Source organism: Muntiacus reevesi, chromosome 5 (genome assembly GCF_963930625.1).
Source record: "Muntiacus reevesi chromosome 5, mMunRee1.1, whole genome shotgun sequence".
In the NCBI taxonomy this organism is placed as follows: domain Eukaryota; kingdom Metazoa; phylum Chordata; class Mammalia; order Artiodactyla; family Cervidae; genus Muntiacus; species Muntiacus reevesi.
The window spans coordinates 109,575,707-109,596,784 of NC_089253.1; the positions used below are offsets into that span (position 1 = coordinate 109,575,707).

The 21,078-nt window shown below is 44.7% G+C and overlaps 2 protein-coding genes across 3 annotated transcripts in view; one reads left to right on the forward strand and one right to left on the reverse strand.

Annotated features, from left to right (window-relative positions):
• The window catches only part of LAMC2 (laminin subunit gamma 2), a 69,466-nt gene extending 61,649 nt beyond the window's left edge, over nucleotides 1-7,817 (forward strand). The window contains exons 20-23 of the mRNA XM_065937000.1: nucleotides 293-492; nucleotides 2,134-2,292; nucleotides 2,386-2,485; nucleotides 5,479-7,817. Coding sequence (XP_065793072.1) covers nucleotides 293-492; nucleotides 2,134-2,292; nucleotides 2,386-2,485; nucleotides 5,479-5,732 — 713 coding nt within the window. The 3' untranslated portion in view covers nucleotides 5,733-7,817. The remainder of the gene's footprint in view (nucleotides 1-292; nucleotides 493-2,133; nucleotides 2,293-2,385; nucleotides 2,486-5,478) is intronic.
• Nucleotides 7,818-9,924: 2,107 nt separating this feature from the next.
• Nucleotides 9,925-21,078, reverse strand: part of NMNAT2 (nicotinamide nucleotide adenylyltransferase 2) — a 209,117-nt gene continuing 197,963 nt past the window's right edge. For both annotated transcript variants that reach the window (XM_065936184.1, XM_065936185.1), the window contains 3 exons: nucleotides 17,016-17,117; nucleotides 16,812-16,879; nucleotides 9,925-14,170 (listed from right to left, as the gene is read on the reverse strand). In XM_065936184.1, the coding sequence (XP_065792256.1) occupies nucleotides 14,068-14,170; nucleotides 16,812-16,879; nucleotides 17,016-17,117 (273 nt within the window). In that variant the 3' untranslated portion in view covers nucleotides 9,925-14,067. The remainder of the gene's footprint in view (nucleotides 14,171-16,811; nucleotides 16,880-17,015; nucleotides 17,118-21,078) is intronic.

Genomic DNA, 21,078 nt, shown 5'->3' on the forward strand with positions numbered 1-21,078 from the left:
AGCTTAGGGTTTAAGGCTCTGGCTTGAAACTTCGGGCTTCAAAGAGTCTACTTGCTTCTGATTCATTTGGAGGTTGACTTTTGCAAAGATGGGGACCCAGGGCAGACTGATTGTTGATTGTCAGTTCAATACTTTCTCTTGGACAAGAAAGAGTCATGACCATAACTTTCCACTCTCTCATCCCTTGGGTGCTATTAACACTCTGATTTTTCTTAAAGGCCTCAGTCCCTTTCATCTTCAGCTGTAAGTTAATTTTCATCTTCATGGCAATGTTTTCTTATCTTCATTTCAGAGTTTGATCTGCAGGTTGAAGACAGAAAAGCAGAGGCTGAAGAGGCCATGAAGAGGCTCTCTTACATCAGCCAGAAGGTTGCAGACGCCAGCGACAAGACCAGGCGAGCAGAAACAGCCCTGGGGGGTGCTGCTACCGACACCCAGAGGGCAAAGACTGCAGCCGGGGAGGCCCTGAAGATCGCCGGCAAGATAGAACAGGTAAAGAGAAATCGCAGGTCAGCGGGAGCAGCTTCAAACATACCGGTCATGTTGAATGAGCGAGAGCGTTGGGCTCATTCTGACCTGTAGGACTCAGTGTCCTGTTATGGTCCTTGGTGTTCCCAGATCTACTTGGCTGGCCTTTTGGTTGGTTGGTTCACAAGCCTGTCATTGACTGAGGGCTAGAGCCCCACCCCTGCCATTTTCAGCCCCCCTTTTAGGACAACACCATGAGACGAACCATGCAAGATTGCTTCTTATTTAGGCTTCTGTAGTTTCCTGCTATCAAAAAGCAGCACAGACTGGGTGGCTTAAAACAACAGGAATTTATTCTCTCAGAGTTCTGAAGGCTAGAAGTCTGAAATCAAGGTGTCAGCAGAGCGATGCTCCCTCCGGGACTCTGGCTAGAAACCTCCCGTGCCTCTTCCTAACTTCCTGTGGTGGCTGTCAATCCTTTGTGTTTTTTGATTTGCAGCGGCTTCTCTCTAGTCCCTGCCTCTGTCATCAGCTGGGGTCCTTCTTCCTGGATTTCTCCAGCTCTTCTTATAAGGATGCTGGTTGGATTCGGGGCCCACTCTCCTCCAGCATGACCTTATCTTAATAAATTACATCTGCAACAACCCTGTTTCCGACTTAGGTCACACTCTGAGGTATTAGGAGTTAGAATTTCAACACATATTTTTTCTGGGGGGGACACAATTCAACTTGCAGCAACTATCCCAGTGTTTTGATTCAAGATTGTGAAATTCTGGAGTTCTGGGTTTAAGCTCCACTTACTCATTTTTCGCTTTGCTCCCACTATGTGCCAGCACTGTGCTTGGTGCTGGGGATATGGAGATGGGAAAAACTCAGTCCTTCTCTTCCAAGAGCACTCCGTGTAATGGGAAAGACAGGCTAGTTGCACTTACAGCCCAAATGTTAAGTGCTACAGTAGAAAGAGTGCTTCTCAACTGGAAGAGAGCTTCCTAGTTCTGATTTAAGCGTGACTTTTAGAAATCATAAGCAACTCTAGAAAGCCCAGAGGGAACTTTTGGTATCTAGACTGTGTGACCTCACTCTTGGACCACTTAAAAACTTCCAAAAATAATCTCAAATCTTAGATCCCTTGAGGGTAGAGACCAAATTTCTGTGCCTCTCTTTATATGGCTTCTAGCACAGAGACATCTGTGACTTGATGCCTAATAGTAGTTTGTTGATAAAGATATTAAGATTCACTCATCCTAGTAAAAACAAAACTCAAAGCTGTAGCCCATTCATTCTCTGCACCCCAAAACTCAAGTGTCTTGGGGAACAAAACCATTCAAAAGATGATGGCAGCAAAGACATATGACCGAGAAAGAGTTGAGTTTCTCACCCTCTGGGTTTTCCCAACTGGTTCCTGTTTCACTCAACATTTGTTGAGCTTGACCTGAAAGGGAAGCAGTGTCTGACCATCCTAGTCTCTGGAGATGTACCCCCAAATTCATTTGTTTGAGGCAGAGCTTGGGGAAGGGGGTGTCTCCAAGTCTGACTCTCTCATTGTTCATCTCACTTACTCCATCGGAGCCTGGCTGCAGCTGTATTTTTCCTGCGGTCGTCTTTGGGGTGTTTCTATGCCTCACCCCTCTCTCCTTCCGTCCCTGGCTCCTTTTCTTCTCCCAGGAGATTGGGAGTCTGAACTTGGAGGCCAACGTGACAGCAGATGGAGCCTTGGCCATGGAGAAGGGACTGGCCACTCTCAAGAGTGAGATGAGGAAAGTGGAAGGAGAGCTGGCAAGGAAGGAGCAGGAGTTCGACGTGGATATGGACGCAGTGCAGACAGTGAGTTCCCATGGCTTTCCACGGCAGAGTCCTTTAACCTGGCCAGTGTGGGAACACCCTTTCCAGATGGGCTTGTGTTTATTTTTCCCTCAGGTAATTACAGAAGCCCAGAGAGTTGACAGCAGAGCCAAGAATGCTGGAGTTACGATCCAAGACACACTCAACACATTGGATGGCATCCTACATCTAATAGGTATGTGGAGTATCCACAACCTTCCAACCTGTATTCCAGGGCTTCTCCCCAGAAGATTAACTAGACTTAGTCCTGATGCGTGGGAACCTCAACTTCCCATAAGGGTGTCTGGAAATTTGCTTTGTTTCCAGGCTCAGATACCTTAGGCAGATTGCTTTTCATTTGCTGTGTTCTATTTTACCATCTTTAAGGTGGGTCACTGGGCATCTACCTATTGCCCTTGGAGATGAAAGTCTGTAGGTCAAAGAACTGGGTGTATTTGGGGAAGGTATATTGAGGCTCAGAGTGGTTAGTAATGTTCTGCAGATCATACAGTAAATTGTGGAGGCAGGATTCGAACTTCACAGTGAAAGAGAATACTGGATGACTTGACAGCCCCACTAAAGATTCTGACCTCGATCCTGAGAATCTAGTGGACAGTGTCAGGCAGAGGGATAACGTCAGTGCTGTGTATTTTGGAAAGATCACTGGGGCAGCTGGGTGGAGGAGAGTTTGAAGGAGGCTTAAACAAGAGGCAGGATAAGATCATTTTGGAGACAGTTGTAGTAATTGAGAGGTGAGAGAGCTCTGAGGCAGTAGGAGTGGTGAGGGGTAAAACTCCCAGCCTGTGAGGTCAAAAATCACTTGCTGAGGGACTTGCCTGGTGATCCAGTGACTAAGGCTCTGTACTTGCAATGCAGGGGCCCCAGGTTCAATCCCTGGTCAGGAAACTAGATCCCGTGTGCAGCAACTAAGACCTGGCACAGTCAAATAAATACATAAATATTAAGAAAAAAGAATTACTTGCTGACTCTGCTGTTTGCCCCTCCCCAAACCACAATTGGGACTTCCCAGGTGGCGCTAGTGGTAAAGAACCCACCTGCTGATGCAGGAGACGTAAGATATGGACTCGATCCCTGGGTCAGGAGGATCCTCTGCAGGAGGGCATGACAACCCACTCCAGTATTCTTGCCTGGAGAATTCCACGGACAGAGGAGCCTGGTGGGATACACAGTGCATAGGGTAGCAAAGAGTTGAACGCTACTGATCACCCACGCACACACACACACACACACGCAAGCCACAGTTACACCTTGTTGTAACTGATTGTGGAAACTTGAGCTGCCTGGTAGATGATCCAGATGAAATGTCAAAGTGTGGTAGGTCCATGAGACACTATAGAAATTTTAGGCTAAAATAGATTTGATGGCACCTCATGACAGCAGCTCCAGTTACCTCACAGCATCCCTCCCAAAAGAAAGTTCAGATAAATTAAAATCCTGGATTTGGGTAGAACTGATGTCAAACCTCCTGTGGTCTGTTTTATCAAGCTTAGACCACAGCACATATGGAACTAGGGCTTCAGTCAGGGATTCCAGCCATAATTAGGAGAGCCACTTTCAAATCTGGTTTTTCTGTGGAGTATCATCATCACCCCGAGAGACCAGTATTGTCTGCATTGTTTCCCTGATGGGTCTGCTTTGTGATCCAGTGAGTCCCAAAGAGTAAAATACCCTCTTAAGGTAAAAAAAAAAAAAAATCCCCAGCTGAGAGTTTAGCAGCTTTGCTTAGTATTCTGAAAAAGGCAATGAAACTAACAGGGCCTTTAGAGGAAATGAGAGCATGGGAGAGGCTCGGTGAGAACTGTCAAGCATTTTCTGTGTGCCAGGCACTATGCCAGATTTTTTTGTGGTGAATGGTTGTATACAATTTGTAAAGGTTCTATGAGGTGGGTTTTAGGGCTTACCTGGTGGCTCAGTGGTAAAGAATCTGTCTGCCAAGCAGGAGATGAGGGAAGATTGCCTGGAGAAGGAAATGGCAACCCACTCCAGTATTCCTGCCTGGGAAACTCCGTGGATGGAGGAGCTACATAGTCCATGAGGTTGCACAAGAGTCAGACATGACTTAACAACTAAACAACAATAAATGAGGCAGATTTTATTATTTTATTTCACAGAATAGTGAACAGAAGGTCAGGGAGTTTAATACTGCTCCATAGATCACATAGTAAATGGGGGAGCCAGGATTCCACCTGAGGTCTCCGTGTCTGATGCTCCTGCCGTTTGCAAGAAGCTCACGCTGCCTCCCCATGGACATTTTGTCTGCAAGCCTGCTTCACTTTTCCTGCCATGTCTTAGAACCCTGAATTCTAGAATCCTCCCCTCTCCCCAGGGGAAAGACTGATCTACTGGATCAACATTTGAGTTATTATGCTGTTTCTACTCTGTCTGGTCTCTTGAGTCCAGGAAAAATTACAGTTTAATTTCTTTAGCTGGGATAAAACTTTTGCAGTCAAATGGATCTGACCTTGAATTGTCCACTCAAACCTATTCAGACCAAACAGGTCTTGCCAGGTGCCCTTAATGCTGACGTGTCAGATCATTTATGAGTAAAGCATACCTGAACAAATGTGACCACATTTCATATTGGAAATAAACTAATGTCTAGCCAGATCCCCACTGTTGCAGGCCAGAATGAAGTCTTCCATCATTTCATACAGCTGGAATGCATCCCTTAAATAGCAAAGCCTACCTTGGCCTCCCTAAGCCCTGACACCCAGCCAGTTTCTAAAGGTCTTCTAATAGAAAACAACAAGAAATTTCCTAAGGGTGATTCAGAGAGCAGAATTTGGAGTTGGTTCTGATCCTAGGGATGAGCTGTGTTGGGCAGACACCTTGGATAGTATTCAGGCCCTGTGACCTTCAGCCTTCATCTTTTCAGAGCAGAAGCTGTTGACTCTATCATGAAAACCATAGTCCAAGCTTCATCTTGCTTAACTAAAGAGCCCAGACACTTAAACTGGGCTTTTCAAAATCTAGTAACAAGACTTGTGCTCTCAAATTTTTTTCTAGATTATTTCTAATTTAAAATAAGCCTTTTAAAAAAAATGGCATACTATTGGCTCTGAGCAGGTGAAAACAGAAATTAAAGTTACAGAAGGGCCTGCATGCGTTCAAGGGGATCTAATCACAGCTTTTTCCTCTGTTAACTCCTTTCTTGTCCTCTAAAAATAGACCAGCCTGGCAGTGTGGATGAAGAGGGGCTGATCTTACTGGAGCAGAAGCTTTTTCGAGCCAAGACCCAGATCAACAGCCAGCTGCGGCCGCTGATGTCAGAGCTGGAGGAGAGAGTGCGTTGGCAGAGGGGCCACCTCCGCTCGCTGGAGACAAGCATAGATGGCATTCTGGCTGATGTGAAGAACCTGGAGAACATTCGGGACAACCTGCCCCCGGGCTGCTATAATACCCAGGCTCTTGAGCAACACTGAAACTGCCTTCGAGATTTCCTAACTGGGGTTCTTAGGATGGAGACCTCAGGCTCAGAAGCCATCTCACGCAGGTGGGGTGGGATGGGGACATTTGAACGTGTCGATGGGCATTCTCAGCTCAACTGAACCTGGCCCCACCCCGAGACCTTGGCTAAGATCAATGTCTTATTGTACCAGTGTGATGTTCTTTGCTTCCTGATGCGGGGCAATGAGGCAAATAGCATTGAGTATGAGACTCATCAAGGGCCTGGACACCCAAAGGGTAGACCGGATGGAAGGACAAACCGCACAGGCAGATAGTCATAAACCAACTCCTGGCGTATGAACAAGTGTTGCCATGTTGTAGGCGACTTATTCTTTGAGTAAATGTGACCAAAGGAAATTTGTTTTGACTTTGCCCACGCATAAAATTCTTCCTAATGTCAGAACAGAGAGTGAATTGAAGTCATGCTGTGGTCAGTAAAATACTGTTGCCTCATAGTGTTCAATGTGTTCTTTTTGATCAGAGTTCTTCCCACTTATTGACGATCCATGACATGTACTCCACTTTCAAGCTGGAGGAAGTGATGAACTGTAAGCCTGGCATATTTGGAGCATTGGTATCCTGCTACCTTTGAGTTCTTCTGGGCCTGGAAGTGACCACCTTTCCCCTGATGATGCCAGGCAACTTAGAACAATGTTTTTATTAAAGCATTTCTTACCAGCAAAGCAAACATTGGGAAAGTATTTACTTTTCGAGTTTCAAAGTGATAGAAAAATGTAGTTTGGGCTCTGAAAGAGGTGCAGTTATCTAAGAAGATGTATTAGTCCTAATTCAATGCCATTTTCAAACACTCAAAATTATATGCCCCTATGGGTTTTGTTCTTACTCTCTCTTTTGATAACAATGTTCCTACTCATACTTGAACTGGGTAGCATCCATCCTTCCATCCATCCATCCATCCATCCATCCATCCTTACAACATATATTTATTGAGTACCAATTGTGTGCCAGGGGCTGGGTGGGGTACAGTGGTGACATAGTCTCTGTCCTCATAGAGTTGACTGAATAGTAAGGAAGACAAACCTTAAAAAAAAATTTAAACTTACAAATTCTGTTCCTCACAAGTCATTGCAATAACCCCTTGGTTTGCAACCTCATTTTTCAACGGAACATATGTTGCAAGACATTCCCATGGGTCACTTGGATTTTGGTAAATAGCTGAAATGACTCTGGATTGTGCACCCTTTCTTGCATTTCAGCTGTTACTCTGCCCCTTTCCACAACTGATTGCAACAGATTGTTGAGTCATAACACCAGTGGGAATTTCTGGAAAAATCAGAGGCCCTTCTAGCCTCGGCTCAGTAGACTTTGATACTGCCTCACCTCTGTATTTCCTTGGCTTTTCATGGACCTGTGTTTTTTTTAAAATAAAGAACAATTTGTAGATGCCTGTGGTCAGTTTCTAATTTGTTAAACTCTAAGCTTAAGGTGTAGGCACCAAAGCAGTGGAAACAAAAAATGCTTCAGAAAGAGATGTGAGCCCCCAGAATTAGCATCTTTAATTCCTTTTTCTGAGCACCTTGTTCACCCTTTCTAACCAGGCAAGCACTTTATGAACTTTAATTGGTTCTGTCTCCTAAGTATAAAGAAGGATTTATTTCTGGAACAACCTGAGCAGGGTGAGGGTGATAATTAATGTTTTGGCTTTTTTTTTCATGAGCTCTAAAAAAATAAAGGCAAAAATCAATCATTTGTGGTACATTGTCATGCTTTTTAATCAACTAAAATTTAATAAATGGAGATCCTGAATTGGCCATCTACCCAAGTGACTGAGGACAGAATTTTGCTTCTACCTACACTGACCCCCCCAAATTCTGATACATCTGATCACTATGCTTCGTCTTCTCTGAAAGTGCATTTTTAATCCTGTCTTGGCACACTCAATCACATATCTTACAAATTTGACCCGATTAACTACAATATCACACAAACCTAAAAATATGCATAATTCACTCATGATTGACTTTTTCCTTGTTCTTATCACATACTGGATGGAGAGAAAGTTGGCAGAGTAGCCCTTCACATATTCATTTCAGAGGTCCTGCCATTTATAACATGACTTTTAAGATTGCGCTAGTCAGCATCTCCCTTCCAGTGGGTGGAGAGGAAAAAAGGCATGGAAGAAGGAGATCCATGGAAGTTTTTGTGGGGCAGGCCTGGTGAAGGCTGAACATCACTTTCTATCACATTCCATGGTCCAGAACCCAGTACTATTATGACCACCTCTAACTTATAAAGTGTCTGGGAAATAGAGTCCCTTGGCAGGAAGCCAATTCTCTGACAGTTCTCTACTATGAAAGGGGAGACTGCATCTTAGTGATTGGCTATCTGTTTCTGTCAAGTATACATATTCCAGGGAACTTGGTGGGGGATCCAAGGGTGCCTGCAATCATAAAAGGATTCCTTCATGGGATTGACTGTTAAGAGAGTCATAAGATTGTCTTCCCTGACACATGGGGGATGATCCCTATGTAGAGATGGGAAACGGAAAAGTGACTCTGTGACTCTATTTGGACAGAAATGATTCCCTCATTTCTGAGGTTGTGGTGGTAGATTGTCCCTAAGATGAAAAAGGAGCATGTGACTTAGAAATAGCCTCCCCAGGACTTAGACTCTGATACCAGTCTTGACCTGACCCTGCCAAGTTAAGGGCACTTTCCTTCCTCTTTCTTATCAGTATTTGGGATTTGTAGTAGAAACTCTTTTGTGCTTCTGAGAGTTATCTAACTAATTGTGCCATTGGTAAGCTATCACACATATTTTCATCTATTTTGACTCAAGGGGATTTCTGTCTGGAGAAGTGGGTAGAAATGAAATGCACGTGGACTGTAACTTCTTAGTCAATGTACTTGTGATCTTATCCCAGGATGTGGGCTTTTTTTTTTTCAGTACGTTTGGCAGGTTGGACAAAATGTAAGATGGATACTTGGTAATGTCCAATGTTTGGAACAAGTTTCAAGGACTGGGAATGTGTTTATCTTTTTTTTTTTTTAAATGTTTTGCATGGTCATGGTAATGTTGTAAATTCTTGCTGTGGCTCAGTTTTCCCACCTGGAAAGCAGAGGTTAGACTCTTTTTCCTCTGCTTTCTTTAAACTATGGGCTACATGGAACTTTCTAGGAAATTACAAGATCTGAAGTTTACTTACGGGTCATAAGGGAAAAAATGCGTTATGTGCATGTCTGTTAACTTATAGATACAATATATATTTTGTAAGTTAGTATAAGTAAGCAAAATAAACCAATGTTTATACCCAATATTAAACAAGAGCTCATTATTACATACTCTCAGGACAGAGGGAAAAAAGTGTTTCACTTTGTGACTAAAGCAGCAAATATAAATACAAACCATCAACTTATATAAGTCATATCAAGTACCATAATGATATGTCACCAAACCCACATAGCTGACTAATCTCAGTCTTAAACAAAAAAAGAGACCAAGAACCAAAGTGATAAACACACACACACACACACACACACACACACACACACACACACACACACACACACACTCCTAAGCTGACAAACAAGTAGCTAAACCTTAAGTGAGCTGGCGGTGTGGAGAACTGTTATTCTACCTTCTGAATCACCATTCAGACCTAAACCCATACATAACGTTTGTCACAGTTAAAAATTAAATAAGATCGAATAGTCACAGCAGGGTTGAACAATTAACTTATTCATTTTTAGCTTGTTCACTTTGCCAAACAAAACCAATCATGAGTTTAACAATTTCTGTCTTACTTAATATCCTTTATGTCAAGAAGCAAGTTTTTCAAGTTTTTAATTTTCACAAATACATTTTTAATTCACAAAGAACTAACTTCTTCAAGGATCCAAAGCTAACCAATATCAGACTGTGCAGGTTAGGTAGAACCAAAGATTTCATTAAAAAAAAAAAAACAAAAAAAGAGTTAAAACTTAGGCACAATTGAACAAATTTGCTAATTATTCTTCCCTTCTTATGGGTGTGGTTGTGTATACTTTCATATTACACATGCGGCATTAGCTAAACCAAGCAGAAAATCTCCTGCTCTAAGAGCATTCTTAACAACTGTTGGCTCCTGTCAAGTAAGACTGTGAAGAAAAAGTGATTAATGCTGCAACTCACAGAGAAGATTCTAGACCAAGACACTAGGCTCTAGTAGCATCATCTTATTTATTAACATAGTTGAACCATTTTGCTGATAAAACTTTTGTCTGTGACAATTCTAGCAACAAAATTTTACTCAAATATTGCACTGTGAGATGTGGTGTTGCAACTTCAATGTAGTATTTATTAATGTGTTGATTTCCATAAAGCAAATCTTATTCTTAAAATGGCAGATTCAGTGACCAAAAAAGTGATTCAAAAAAGCTTTCCCCTTCCCATGCCAATCCTTGAGACTGCTAGGATCAAGCTGAGGTTTGGGCTCCAGACCTAGACTGAAGGAGGAGGGAAAGAGAGTAATTCATTCCTATCTGACTGTTACAGGCTAATAGAACATTCCAAACATACTCAACAAAGAAACCACATGAAAAATCACATTCACTGGGCAGCTATAGGAAGGTGCAAACCAAATGAAATGGACAGAACACGTTCATCACCTTTACCATGATGCTATTCCTAAGGTGTCTGAATTGGATGAACTACAAAATCCATCCTTGGAACCATCCTTCCCCTCTTACCTGCCCGCCTTCACATTGGAAAAGATCCTGAGCTTTTCACATACTGACTTATATTTGAATTACTCTTTTGATGAATAAAATATAATAACATGCTTCTCTCTCTTAATCTGACAGAGAGAGAAAGAGTAAGGGAGAGAGAGAGTGTGTGTGTCTGTCTCTTTGGGGGAGTAGATTTGGGCTAGTAAAATACAAGTCATTTCTCCCTGTAATTCTCTGCCTCTTGTTGTAGTTTGATTATAGAGTCTCACTTTCAATTTTATTAGAAGACCACATTCTTTTGTTCTTTCTGAGAAGCTGGAGCAGGAGACTAGGGAACATGGGAGAAAGGTTGGCCAAGCCGGGACAGGAAGAACAGCTTCTCTAGAAGCTCCAGTTCTGGGTTTCAGGCACTTCAGGAAGAGACTTTCCTCCCCTGTTCCCATATACATTCAAGGAAAATGAAAGCAAGAAGGCCCCAAAGGCTGCCTGGGCGGTAGAAGGGAGGTGGTGAATGAGGTACCCGCTAGCAGCACAGACACCACCCCCCACAGGGCCATTCCTTGAGGAGAGAGTCAGTGACACAAAGGGTTTCCCTTGTGCCTGTTCTTACGTATCCGCCACTTTCATGCAAGCGGGAGAGACATTTTTATTGGTAGGCAGGAAATGAGGCTTCAGACCCCTTCTTGACACAGTCATTCTAGCCCATGCCTTTCTCATGATCTCTGAACCTTTGGGTCAGCCATTGTAGGAAGGAGCAGGACCTCAGGCTGGAAGTCAGGACCTGGAGGTCATCCTGTGGGCACCTGGGGCCACCACTTCCAACTCTGAGTCATCTCTCTGGTATTGGCCTTGGCTGGGTCACGGTCACGTGTCCTGCCCTGGATTGAAAGAGGGGATCCGACCTCCCTGTAGCAAGTGAAGAAGGGGGCAGGGCAGGAAATGACGCTTCTATCCAAAAGGGGAGTCACTTTTCCTTGTATTAAAGGAAAGCTATTTTATCATGATCCTTGCGATCAATTCACCAAGACAAACTCTTTCTCATTTCATTCCTAGAAATCTACTTCTATCCCTGTTACTTTCTTTAGCTCATCTCACTCTCCCTACAAATGTGTTCTCCGCCCCCACACTGAATGCGCCAGAGTCAGCCCTGTTTCTTCTCATGGGTCATGAACTAAATGGGGCTTGACCACAGAGTCCAGCAAAGAAAGAGTGGACCAAAGAAACAAAAGACAGCTGGTCGTTCTCGGATCAGTTCACGTGGATCTTCAGAATAAACTCTATCCATAAACTTCATATCCTTGAAGATGTGTGCTTCCCCAGGGAATCCAGCTCCCTGATTTCCTTTGTATCATTTCCTGGCTTCCGACTGCCTTGCCTAGACAAAGGTACTTCTGTCTTTCTCTCCCCAGCACTAGTGCAATCTTGAGCACTTTCTGGGTCTTTGCCTTCCACAAAGCAAACCTTTCTTGGATTCAGATGTCTTCTAAGCCATTGCCATTTCTAGCAGTTAATTTCTAATGGAAACCTAGCTACAGCCTTCTTCACCATCACATCTTCCCCCCAGGACTAGCACACACAAGGCTGTATACAGGGAGCACCTGGGACAGACATAAGTTAAGAGAGATGCCAGGTAAAGACTGAAAGCTGCATCTTATCTGGTATCATGGGGAACCAAAGAAGCAGAGATCATGTGGTGTGATGACCTAATGGTCAGGGAAACATTAGCCTTTTGTCAGACTTTACACTTGCTGTGTGACCTTGGACCAGTCATTTAATCCAGTGAATCTCTGCTTCCTCATCTTTTAAAAGAAACTTTGGCTCAATTAATCTCTAAAGATCTTCTCAGATTCCATGATTCTTAGCTGAACACCGAGAGCCAAGACAGTATCTTTTGTCCTTTGGAGATTATTTCCATAATCCAAGAGGATAAGCCCTCCCCCTGCAACCATGCTACTCTTCTGTTAAATTTATTTTCCTGGAGGCTACTGGAGGATGCTACAGATGTTCCTGGCATCAACCAATACCTCCCACCCAATACCTCCCAGGCCAGGGCTGGTACTAGATATCAACAAAATTATCCTACAGTTTGGGGACCATTTCTCAAAGAATCAAAAACCCAAGAGCCAAGAGACTGGATGAGAGACACAGAGCAGAAGAGAGTAATTTCCTTCTGGTTCTCTAAGCAGGACCTGGATGAGATCTGAACAATCAGAACACGGTCTGTCAAAACTGTTTCCAGAGCGCCAGAGGCAGGTGGGAAACTGGGGACAAAAGGGGTGAAAGAGTTTAGTGGCTCTTGACAATCCCTCCAGATGTCTGTTCTGAGAATCCGTGGTCCTGCCAGGCAGACTTCCTCAGGCTACGATTGTGGCTTCTGGGTTCAGCATGAGTCATAACCCTAAACCCACAAAGAAGGCTGAGGCTCTGCTTCTCAAGAAGGAACTGACCTCAGGCACCATCTCTGTTACCAAACTAGAGTGGGTGAGAATCACTAATTCCCATTAGGAAATGGGAATCACTTTCTCCTAGGTCATCCTGGATTTACATTATGACAGACATTTCCCAGCCAAACAGGCAATAAATAATTCCAATTAGCAAAGATCTCTAACTTGAGTGAACTCTTAGCGTGTTTTATTTCAGAAATGACTGCATTTTTAGGACTCAGCCTTGCATACGTGATTCTTTTCAGATATAGGAACGCGACTAAGTCTGGCCTCCAAGGGCTTTGATGGTGATCTGAAGGTCCCTTGGTAATGTCCGAGCCGGCAGGGAACAACCCATGCCCTGCCATCAGTCACAACTCAAATAAGTAACTGAACAGATGCCACCAAGAAATGAGAAGGAATCGGCTCTAGGTGATCCTTAAGCCCAGAGCATCAAAAAAGAGTGGTCTTCGGAAACTAAGGAAATGGACTCAAATCCTTCTGAGCAACCCTACTACTCCCAGACTTGCGTCCCAGGTTTCAGAACATGAAAGTCTCAGTCTTGACCCCAGACTGCTGTGTGTGTGTAGGGCGGAGGCGAGGAGAAAGCGGGTAGGTGGGTGGGGGTTGTCTCGGCCTGGTTCCGCGGGCGTAGCCCTCATGCAACTTTCTGAGAGCTGAGGCTCGGCTGCGGTATCCTGTCAAAAGGGAAGGAATGCCGCAGAAACGCAACAGGGCGACAGACATAAAGAACCGCGGACACGGGTTTGATCCAAGTTCTATGAGGAGTGAACAACAACAACAACCAACAAACGAAACAACGGAACGAAAGATAAGAAAGAAAGGAAGAAGATAGCCCTTTGTGGAAAAGGGCATGCTGGGAAGGCGAGGGCCAGAGCCGCCTCCCCAGAGCATGCTGGGAGACGGGCACCCGCACATCTCCAAGGACCGCACTTCCCCCACCCCGACCCCGTCACCCACCCCCAACCCGGAGACGAGAGGAGAGTTTGTCCAAAGATGGCTGCGGAGGAGGGGTACGCTGCGGTGTTCTCTGCAGGTTCCCCCACACTGTGGGGGGCTGAGTCAGCAGGTGGGGGAAACAGTCAAGATGAGGAGACGGAAAAACGGAGGCGGGAGAGAAACGGGATGGACAGAGGCGGCAGGGGGCCGGTGAGTTGGCGGAGGACCCGGGGAGAGTGGAGCACGGCGCCCCGTGGCCGCTAGCCCGAGGCGTTGATGTACAGCTGGCTCTTGAGAATGTAGTCGATAACCGGCTGGGACAGGTAATCCACGACGTGGCCGTCCCCGTGCTGCAGAGCCAGCCTGGTTGAGAAGAGACGGTAATCAGAGGGCATGCTTTCCCGAAAGCGAGGCCAGAGGACTGGCCAGCACATTCCCTTTTGAGGAAGGGTTTACCCAACACCCATTACCCGTCTTTGCTTAGGCTAAGTGCATGGCATTCCTATCAGAAAAAAAAAAAAACACCCTCTTCCCCTCTAATTCCTCCTCCATCCTGACTCTGCCACTTCCTAACTGAAGAACCTCTGACAAGTTGTTTAAACCCATCCATTCTTCCATTTCCTCCTCTGTAAACAGGGGTAGTAATACTGGACCTGAGCTCACTTATCAAAATGATTACACGTCATACAGGTGGCACTTGGAAAAGCCCAAGCACACAGTAAGCATTTCAAGGTGTTAGCTATTCTTATGTCATTTCTTTGTGTTTCTCTACACCAAGGTCTCAGGAAAAGGAATATCATGATTGATTCCTTCTTTTCCTTCCTAAGGAAGCCCTGAGGGGAGAAGCGGCCCTTCTTCATGAGGCTCTTCTCACAAGCCCTGGTGAGGGGAGGCACCGCCATGTACAGAAGGGCTCTCATCATACACTTCAGTTTCAGCACAGTTTTGCTCCAGTCTTGGCCTGGCTGCTTCCCATTCTCTATGCACATGGTGGTCTTGGGAATGTCAGGCCCCAAGGAACCATTTGTAAGAATTCAAACACTCTTCTGGACACCTAGATTTTAAAAGGCATCTGTGCCTGGGGCTCTGAGATCTCCCCAGAGGCTGGCTCAGGGCCTTTCCAATGCACACAGTGTCCTGACCTTCCAGCAAACTAGATCCCCAAGTGCCTCCCCACACAGTTTATGGGGAGGCTTCTTGAAAAAGTGGTCTACACCTGTGGTTTCCAAATGCCAATCCCAACTTCACGAGAATCACCCAGAAAGCAGCTCCCCAGAGACCCAACCCCCAGAAATTCTGATTCAGTGGGAATGAATGGGACACTGAAATTTGTGTTGCCGTGTAAGTTTTCACAGTAATTTTATTATACAGCCATGGTTGGAACCAAAATCTCCCCCTTTTCCCTCATTGGCCATTGCCATTGGGTTTCTGCTCTCACCTCATAGTTGATGCTACTGTTTCAAGGATCTGCATAATCACCTTCCAGGGAAGAAGTCCAGTGGGCCTTTTAAAATCCTGGGCTCACTTGATTTTTTGGAAACATACGACACAGATGACAAATGACAGTGTTCTCTCTCTCTGTACCCTCTGTTGCCTTTGTTCCAGGGCCACCAATGCTGGTGGTCTCTGCTCCTCGGTCCTCTTTTATTTTTGTGTGTTACTTTTTAAATTGGAGTATAGTTGATTCACAATGTTGTGTTAGCTTCAGGTATACAGTAAAATGATTCAGTCATGCATGTGTGTGTTAGTCACTCAGTCATGTCTGACTCTTTGTGACGCCATGGACTGTAACCTGCCAGGCTACTCTGTCCTTGGAATTTTCCAGGCAAGCATACATATATATCTATACATTCTTTTTCAGGTTCTTTTCCTTTGTAGGCTCTTGCAAAATATTGAGTAGAGTTCCCTGTGCTATACCGTAGGTCTCTGTTGGTTATCTATTTTATATATAGTAGTGAGTATATACACTAATATATATACACACTACCATATATAGTAGTATAATATATTAATCCCAAACTTCTAATTTACCCTTCAGCCTTCCTTTAAATGTTAATATGTTTTAAATGTTCCCATAGCCTTCTTTGCTTCTTACTGACTTTCCCTTACTGACACACCCTTAAACTTTAATTTACACTTAGGTGCGCATGGCTTTCAGTTTTATTATACTTCCAGACCTCTGTATTCCATATGTCTTATCCTTCCACTGGATGTTTCCACTTGAGGAAACTGTTAACTGGCCCCTAGTATCCAGTCTCTCTTTCTTCTGCTTAGTAATAGAACGTCCCAAGTTTTAGCTGGACATATGGCTGCCAAGCCTCAAATTCTACTCCCAGCCTGTCTGGAGGCTAGGCATGGCCACGTGACTGATGCTGAGCCAGCGGGATGAAAGGGAAGTGCTGCGTGAAACTTTGGGTTGTCTTCGAAAGGCAAAGCTCTTTGCCCTTCCCCACTGGCTGAGAAGTCATTGCAGCAGCCATGGACTCAGAGAGGGAGGCTTCATGTTGAAGAGAACAGAGATTCAATCTGTTTTGACACTGAATAACATTTCTCATTTAAAATTCTATTTAGTGTATTTTGTTATGGCAGTTAACCTAAACCCTTACTAATTCTGTGGGTACCTCAAAGTGGAAGTGGAAGTGTTAGTTGCTCAGTCATGTCTGACTCTTTGTGACCCCATGGGCTGTGGCCTGTCAGGCTCCTCTGTCCATGGAATTCTCAAGGCAAGAATACTAGAGCAGGTTGCCATTTCCTCCTCCAGGAGACTTCCTCATCTCAAACTAAAACAACCTCTTCCCCCCTCAAGTCACCTAAAACTAACTAACAGCCTGTACCCCTTTTAAAAATCAAGGACTAGTGACAAATAAATGAGGTCTAAAAAGAAGGCTGCATATTGGGGCAGCTGGTGTTGGCCAACCTAACAGTCAGCCTGGACTAAGGAGAGCTGTATGGGAACTTATAAGCCAGTTTGACCAAGGTCTCTCTGGTCATTTGTCAAACGTACCTGCTCTTGGTTGAGCTGACGACAGACATGGGATGGTTGATGTCATCCTTCACCACCATGATATTGTTCTATGGACAGAGCAGAGAGAGTAGGTTGCCAGTCCCTCACACTAGACTCCTTTTGTGTCCTCATGCTCCAGCCCCCAGGGTTCTCAGAGAAGGGCCACATCACATTACTACACCAGCAGGGAGCTGGAGGACTCACTTTGTATTTGCGGAGTATTGAGGAGTGGTTCATGATTCGGTCTGTGTCGGCTGCGTCCCGGGGAACCACCACGATCCCAAAGTCCCCAACGATCACCTCCATCTGAAGAAATGGAAGAAGGGGAGAGAGAGAGAGGAAGTAGCCTTTGGTGAGACCTTGACTCCAAACCCCTACCAAGCAACTAGCTAGCAAGGTGGATCTACCCCCTGTTGGAACCCTAAGCTTTAGTCCCAAACTTGCCTTCTCAGCCCCATCAGTCAGCTTCTTCAAGTAACAACCTGTAACTGTGTTCGTGGAATGAGTGGGAACTTCACCTGGCACACTTTAATAAATACCTGTAGACTGAATTAATAATGCGCTCCTACGTGTCTGGGCAAGATCTCTTCAATTCCTGAGGCTCCCGTTGAGCTCATAATGTTGAAGGGCAGCATGAAACATGGTAAGTATCCTCTTGGGTGACACAGATCCCGTTGCTCAGCAACCAGGCCCAAGCCCCTGGTTGGTTTACTGAGAGGGGCTGGAAGATTCTCTGAGCTCACCTATGTCAAAACTGCTGTGGGACTCAGGGTGGTGACAAGGGGGGAAGGGCTTGGAAGGCCCCAGTGTGTGCACAAGTGGCGATAGGGGAGGATTACTATGGGGCCACTTCTGAAATCAGCCTCTGATAGAAGCCTGCTGCCATCATGAGAAATGACACCTTTTCATTTAAAAGTTAACCTCCCACCCACCCCACCAGGTACAATAGAAACTTGGGAAAGTGAGAAAAAGAAAAAAAAAAAGAAATTGATCAATCACAACCACACAATCCAGTTAACCATTGTTAAATTAACATCTTAGTATTTCTATCCAGGGTTCTCTTCTCTATGGGTGTATGTCTACAATTGGATTGAACTGCAAAATTAATCATTTTATTAAATACCTATATATATTTTTCATTTAGCATTATATTGTGAGAATTCTCTCATACAGTTAAAAATATTTGAAAGTGTGTTTTCTCCAGTTTGTGTATTTCATTGCCTGACTATACTGTGATATATATACCATGAAATAGTAAGCCAAATTTGTATTATAGGAAATATAGAGTCACTTCTGATTTTTGCAGTTATAATAGCACTTTGTTGAAGAACTGTATACATAAATCTTTTACCATATCTCTGATTATTTCCTTAGGATAGGAAGTAGAATAATTGGATGAAAGGATATGAACTGGACATATTTCAAGCTCTTGAGACGTACTACCAAGCTGCTTTCTGGAAAGTCGTGCCAATTCTTATTTTCAAAGAGCCTGCAAATTGTAGCATTTAATAGACTTGGATCTAGTCTGGGCATATTACTGTTTAGATCTTGCCAATTAAGGATCCCAGATGGAGGGAGAAGTGGGGAGAGGCAGGTTTCTTCTAAGCATGCAGCTTATTGGGCAAGACCTGCTTTGGGGCAAAGAAACCAGGTTTTTCCTCATAATTCTCCAGCCAAGTGCCACAAAAACAGACATTATAGAGCACTATGGCTACTTCTTCTCTATAGAGGACTTCTTTTTAAAAAAATATTTATTTTTTAATTGAAGGATAATTGCTTTACAGAATTTTGTTGTTGAGGTTTTTTAGAGGATTGCTGTATCAGCAGAATTCCCCTTCTAAGCCTGATTCACTGGTTATGCACGTGTGTGCCCGCATGGTGTGCACGTGTGTGCCCTTGGCTATTTGCGGCCACCTTCACCCTGCTTCTCCCATTGCTTACAACTGGAGCTAGAGCTGCAATTAAAGATTGACTGAAGATGCCCCAGGAAGGAAGTTGCGGATGTACCGTGTCTGAGCCCCCACTGGATCATGACATGACAACACAATATGCTGCCTCTACTGGTGGTAGTCAGATCAGGTAAACTAGCCCCAAGTCTTTGTCCTATGAACCAGGAATGTCAGGGAGAGGCAGGCAGGGAGTGGAGGTGGATCTAGCACCTCCTGCCAGAGCATTTAGAATATTGCACCACTACTTAGAAGGTAATCGAAGACACTGGCTCATAAATTTGGCCAAACATCAGAATCACATGAGGAGCTTAAAAAAAACCTCAAAGCCCGGCTCATACCCAGATCAATTAAATCAGAAGCTCTGGGAATGGGGCCCAGGCATTAGTATTTTTTTTTTCACTCCCTAGATTTTAATATGTAACCAAGTTTAAGAACCAGTGATCTAAGTACTGAATTAAAACTCCAGGGAAATTATTACAGTAGAGAATGAGAGAAAAGAGAAGGGATGGAAAGAGAAGAGGAGGGGAGGGAAAAGTTAGAGAATAGAATCCATCCGACTGGTATATGTGGAGATTCCTCAACTGCCTTGCTATGCAGGTGTTTTGAGATATTTGGTGCCGATTATATAACATAGGATCTGAATTCACTTTGATTCTGAGAATCTGATGGATGTTTCATGCGTGATGTATGAAATAGTGGGTCTATTTAAAGTGAGCATTCCAGGAATTTCCCTGGTGGTCCAGTGGTCAAGAATCCGCCTGTCAATGCAGGGGACACCGGTTCAATCCCTGGTGTGGGAAGATCCCACATGCCGAGGAGCAGCTAAGCCCAAGCGCCACAACTATTGAAGCCTGCACGCCCTAGAGCCCGTGTTCTGCAATGAGAAGCCACCACAATGAGAAAGCCCCATACTGCAACTAGAGAGCAGCCCCCAGCTTGTTGCGACTAGAGAAGAGCCTGCACACAGCAATGAAGACTCACCACAGCCTAAGATAAATAAATAAAACTTTAAAAAAACTAAGAAAATAGTAAGCCTTCTAGTTTAAAGCGTGAAAACAATGGCTTAGAATGCCAGTCAGGCCTCACAGGGACGGCCCTCTGGGTGACGTGAGTGCAGCTGCCACTTTCTACTCAGAAACTGATGACCTGAGTACCTAATCAATAACCACGCAGGCTGCGCAGTGGGTGGCAAGCAGATGGAGGCCTCACTGATTGAGATGGATTCCTTTTCCAGAAACAGGTGACAGATGTGCCCCCTGGGAACAGATGTGGTGGAGGAGACGGGTCTACCAGGCAAGACACACAGCTTTACCACATCCCAGGAGCATCTCTGCAGACGTCTGAACCAGATTGCAGACCTTTTCTGCTCCGTTGGCCAGACCCAAGGTCACGGGCTTGATTTTCATGCTGGAAGGTGTTATGTGGGTGTGTGTTTTGGGGTGACAGGAGGTGCCGGGTGCTAGAGCTGATGAGGTTGCCTTCATCCCACGGGTACCTGTCTCCCTCCAGAGGCTTAGCTGCCCTGCCCACCCCCACCCTCACCCCTACCCCTGTCTCCTGTCTTCATGTGGCCTCCGGGATCCACCCTCTCCTGTGTCCTCCTACCTTACTGGTTGCTCTTTTGGAGTTTCTCGCTGTGCTGTTCCTTTTTTGTTTTCTTCCAGCTGCTCATCGTGTGTGATCTCAGTTCCCCAACCAGGGATCAGACATGCACCCTGGGCACTGGAAATGTGGAGTCTTAACTGCTGGACCACCAGGGAAGTACCTGTGCTGTTCCTTCTTATCACCCCGATCTCAAATGACTGGAGTCCCCCAGGCTCAGTCCTTGGACCTCTTTTCTATCTACACTTGCACTTTTAATGATTTCATTCCATTTCAAAGTTTTAAAGACATACAGAAGGCTCTCAAATTTATATCTCCAGCATAGACTTCTCTCCTGAACTTCAGACTCATGTGGCTCTTCAAAACGCCCACTTGGATGAGGTGTCTCAGGAGTAATATTCCATAAGCCCCTGAATTCTCTGATATCAGTCAGTCCCCTCCACTGCTATCCCATGCACACCAAGATTCTATTCCTTTCTCTTTTCAGTAAATGGAAACTCTCTTTTTACAATTGCTCAGGCCAAAGCCTTGGTGTTACCCTTGATTCCTCTCTTTCTCTCACATCCCACATTTAGTCCATAAAGCAACTCAGTTGACTTGGTCTTCAAAAGAAATCCAAGAACCTGCTCATTCCTCATCATTTCCATCACTTCTACCCTAGTCCAAGCCTCTTCTGGTGGGTTAAACAATGGGCCCCTCAAACACCCAGGTCCTAA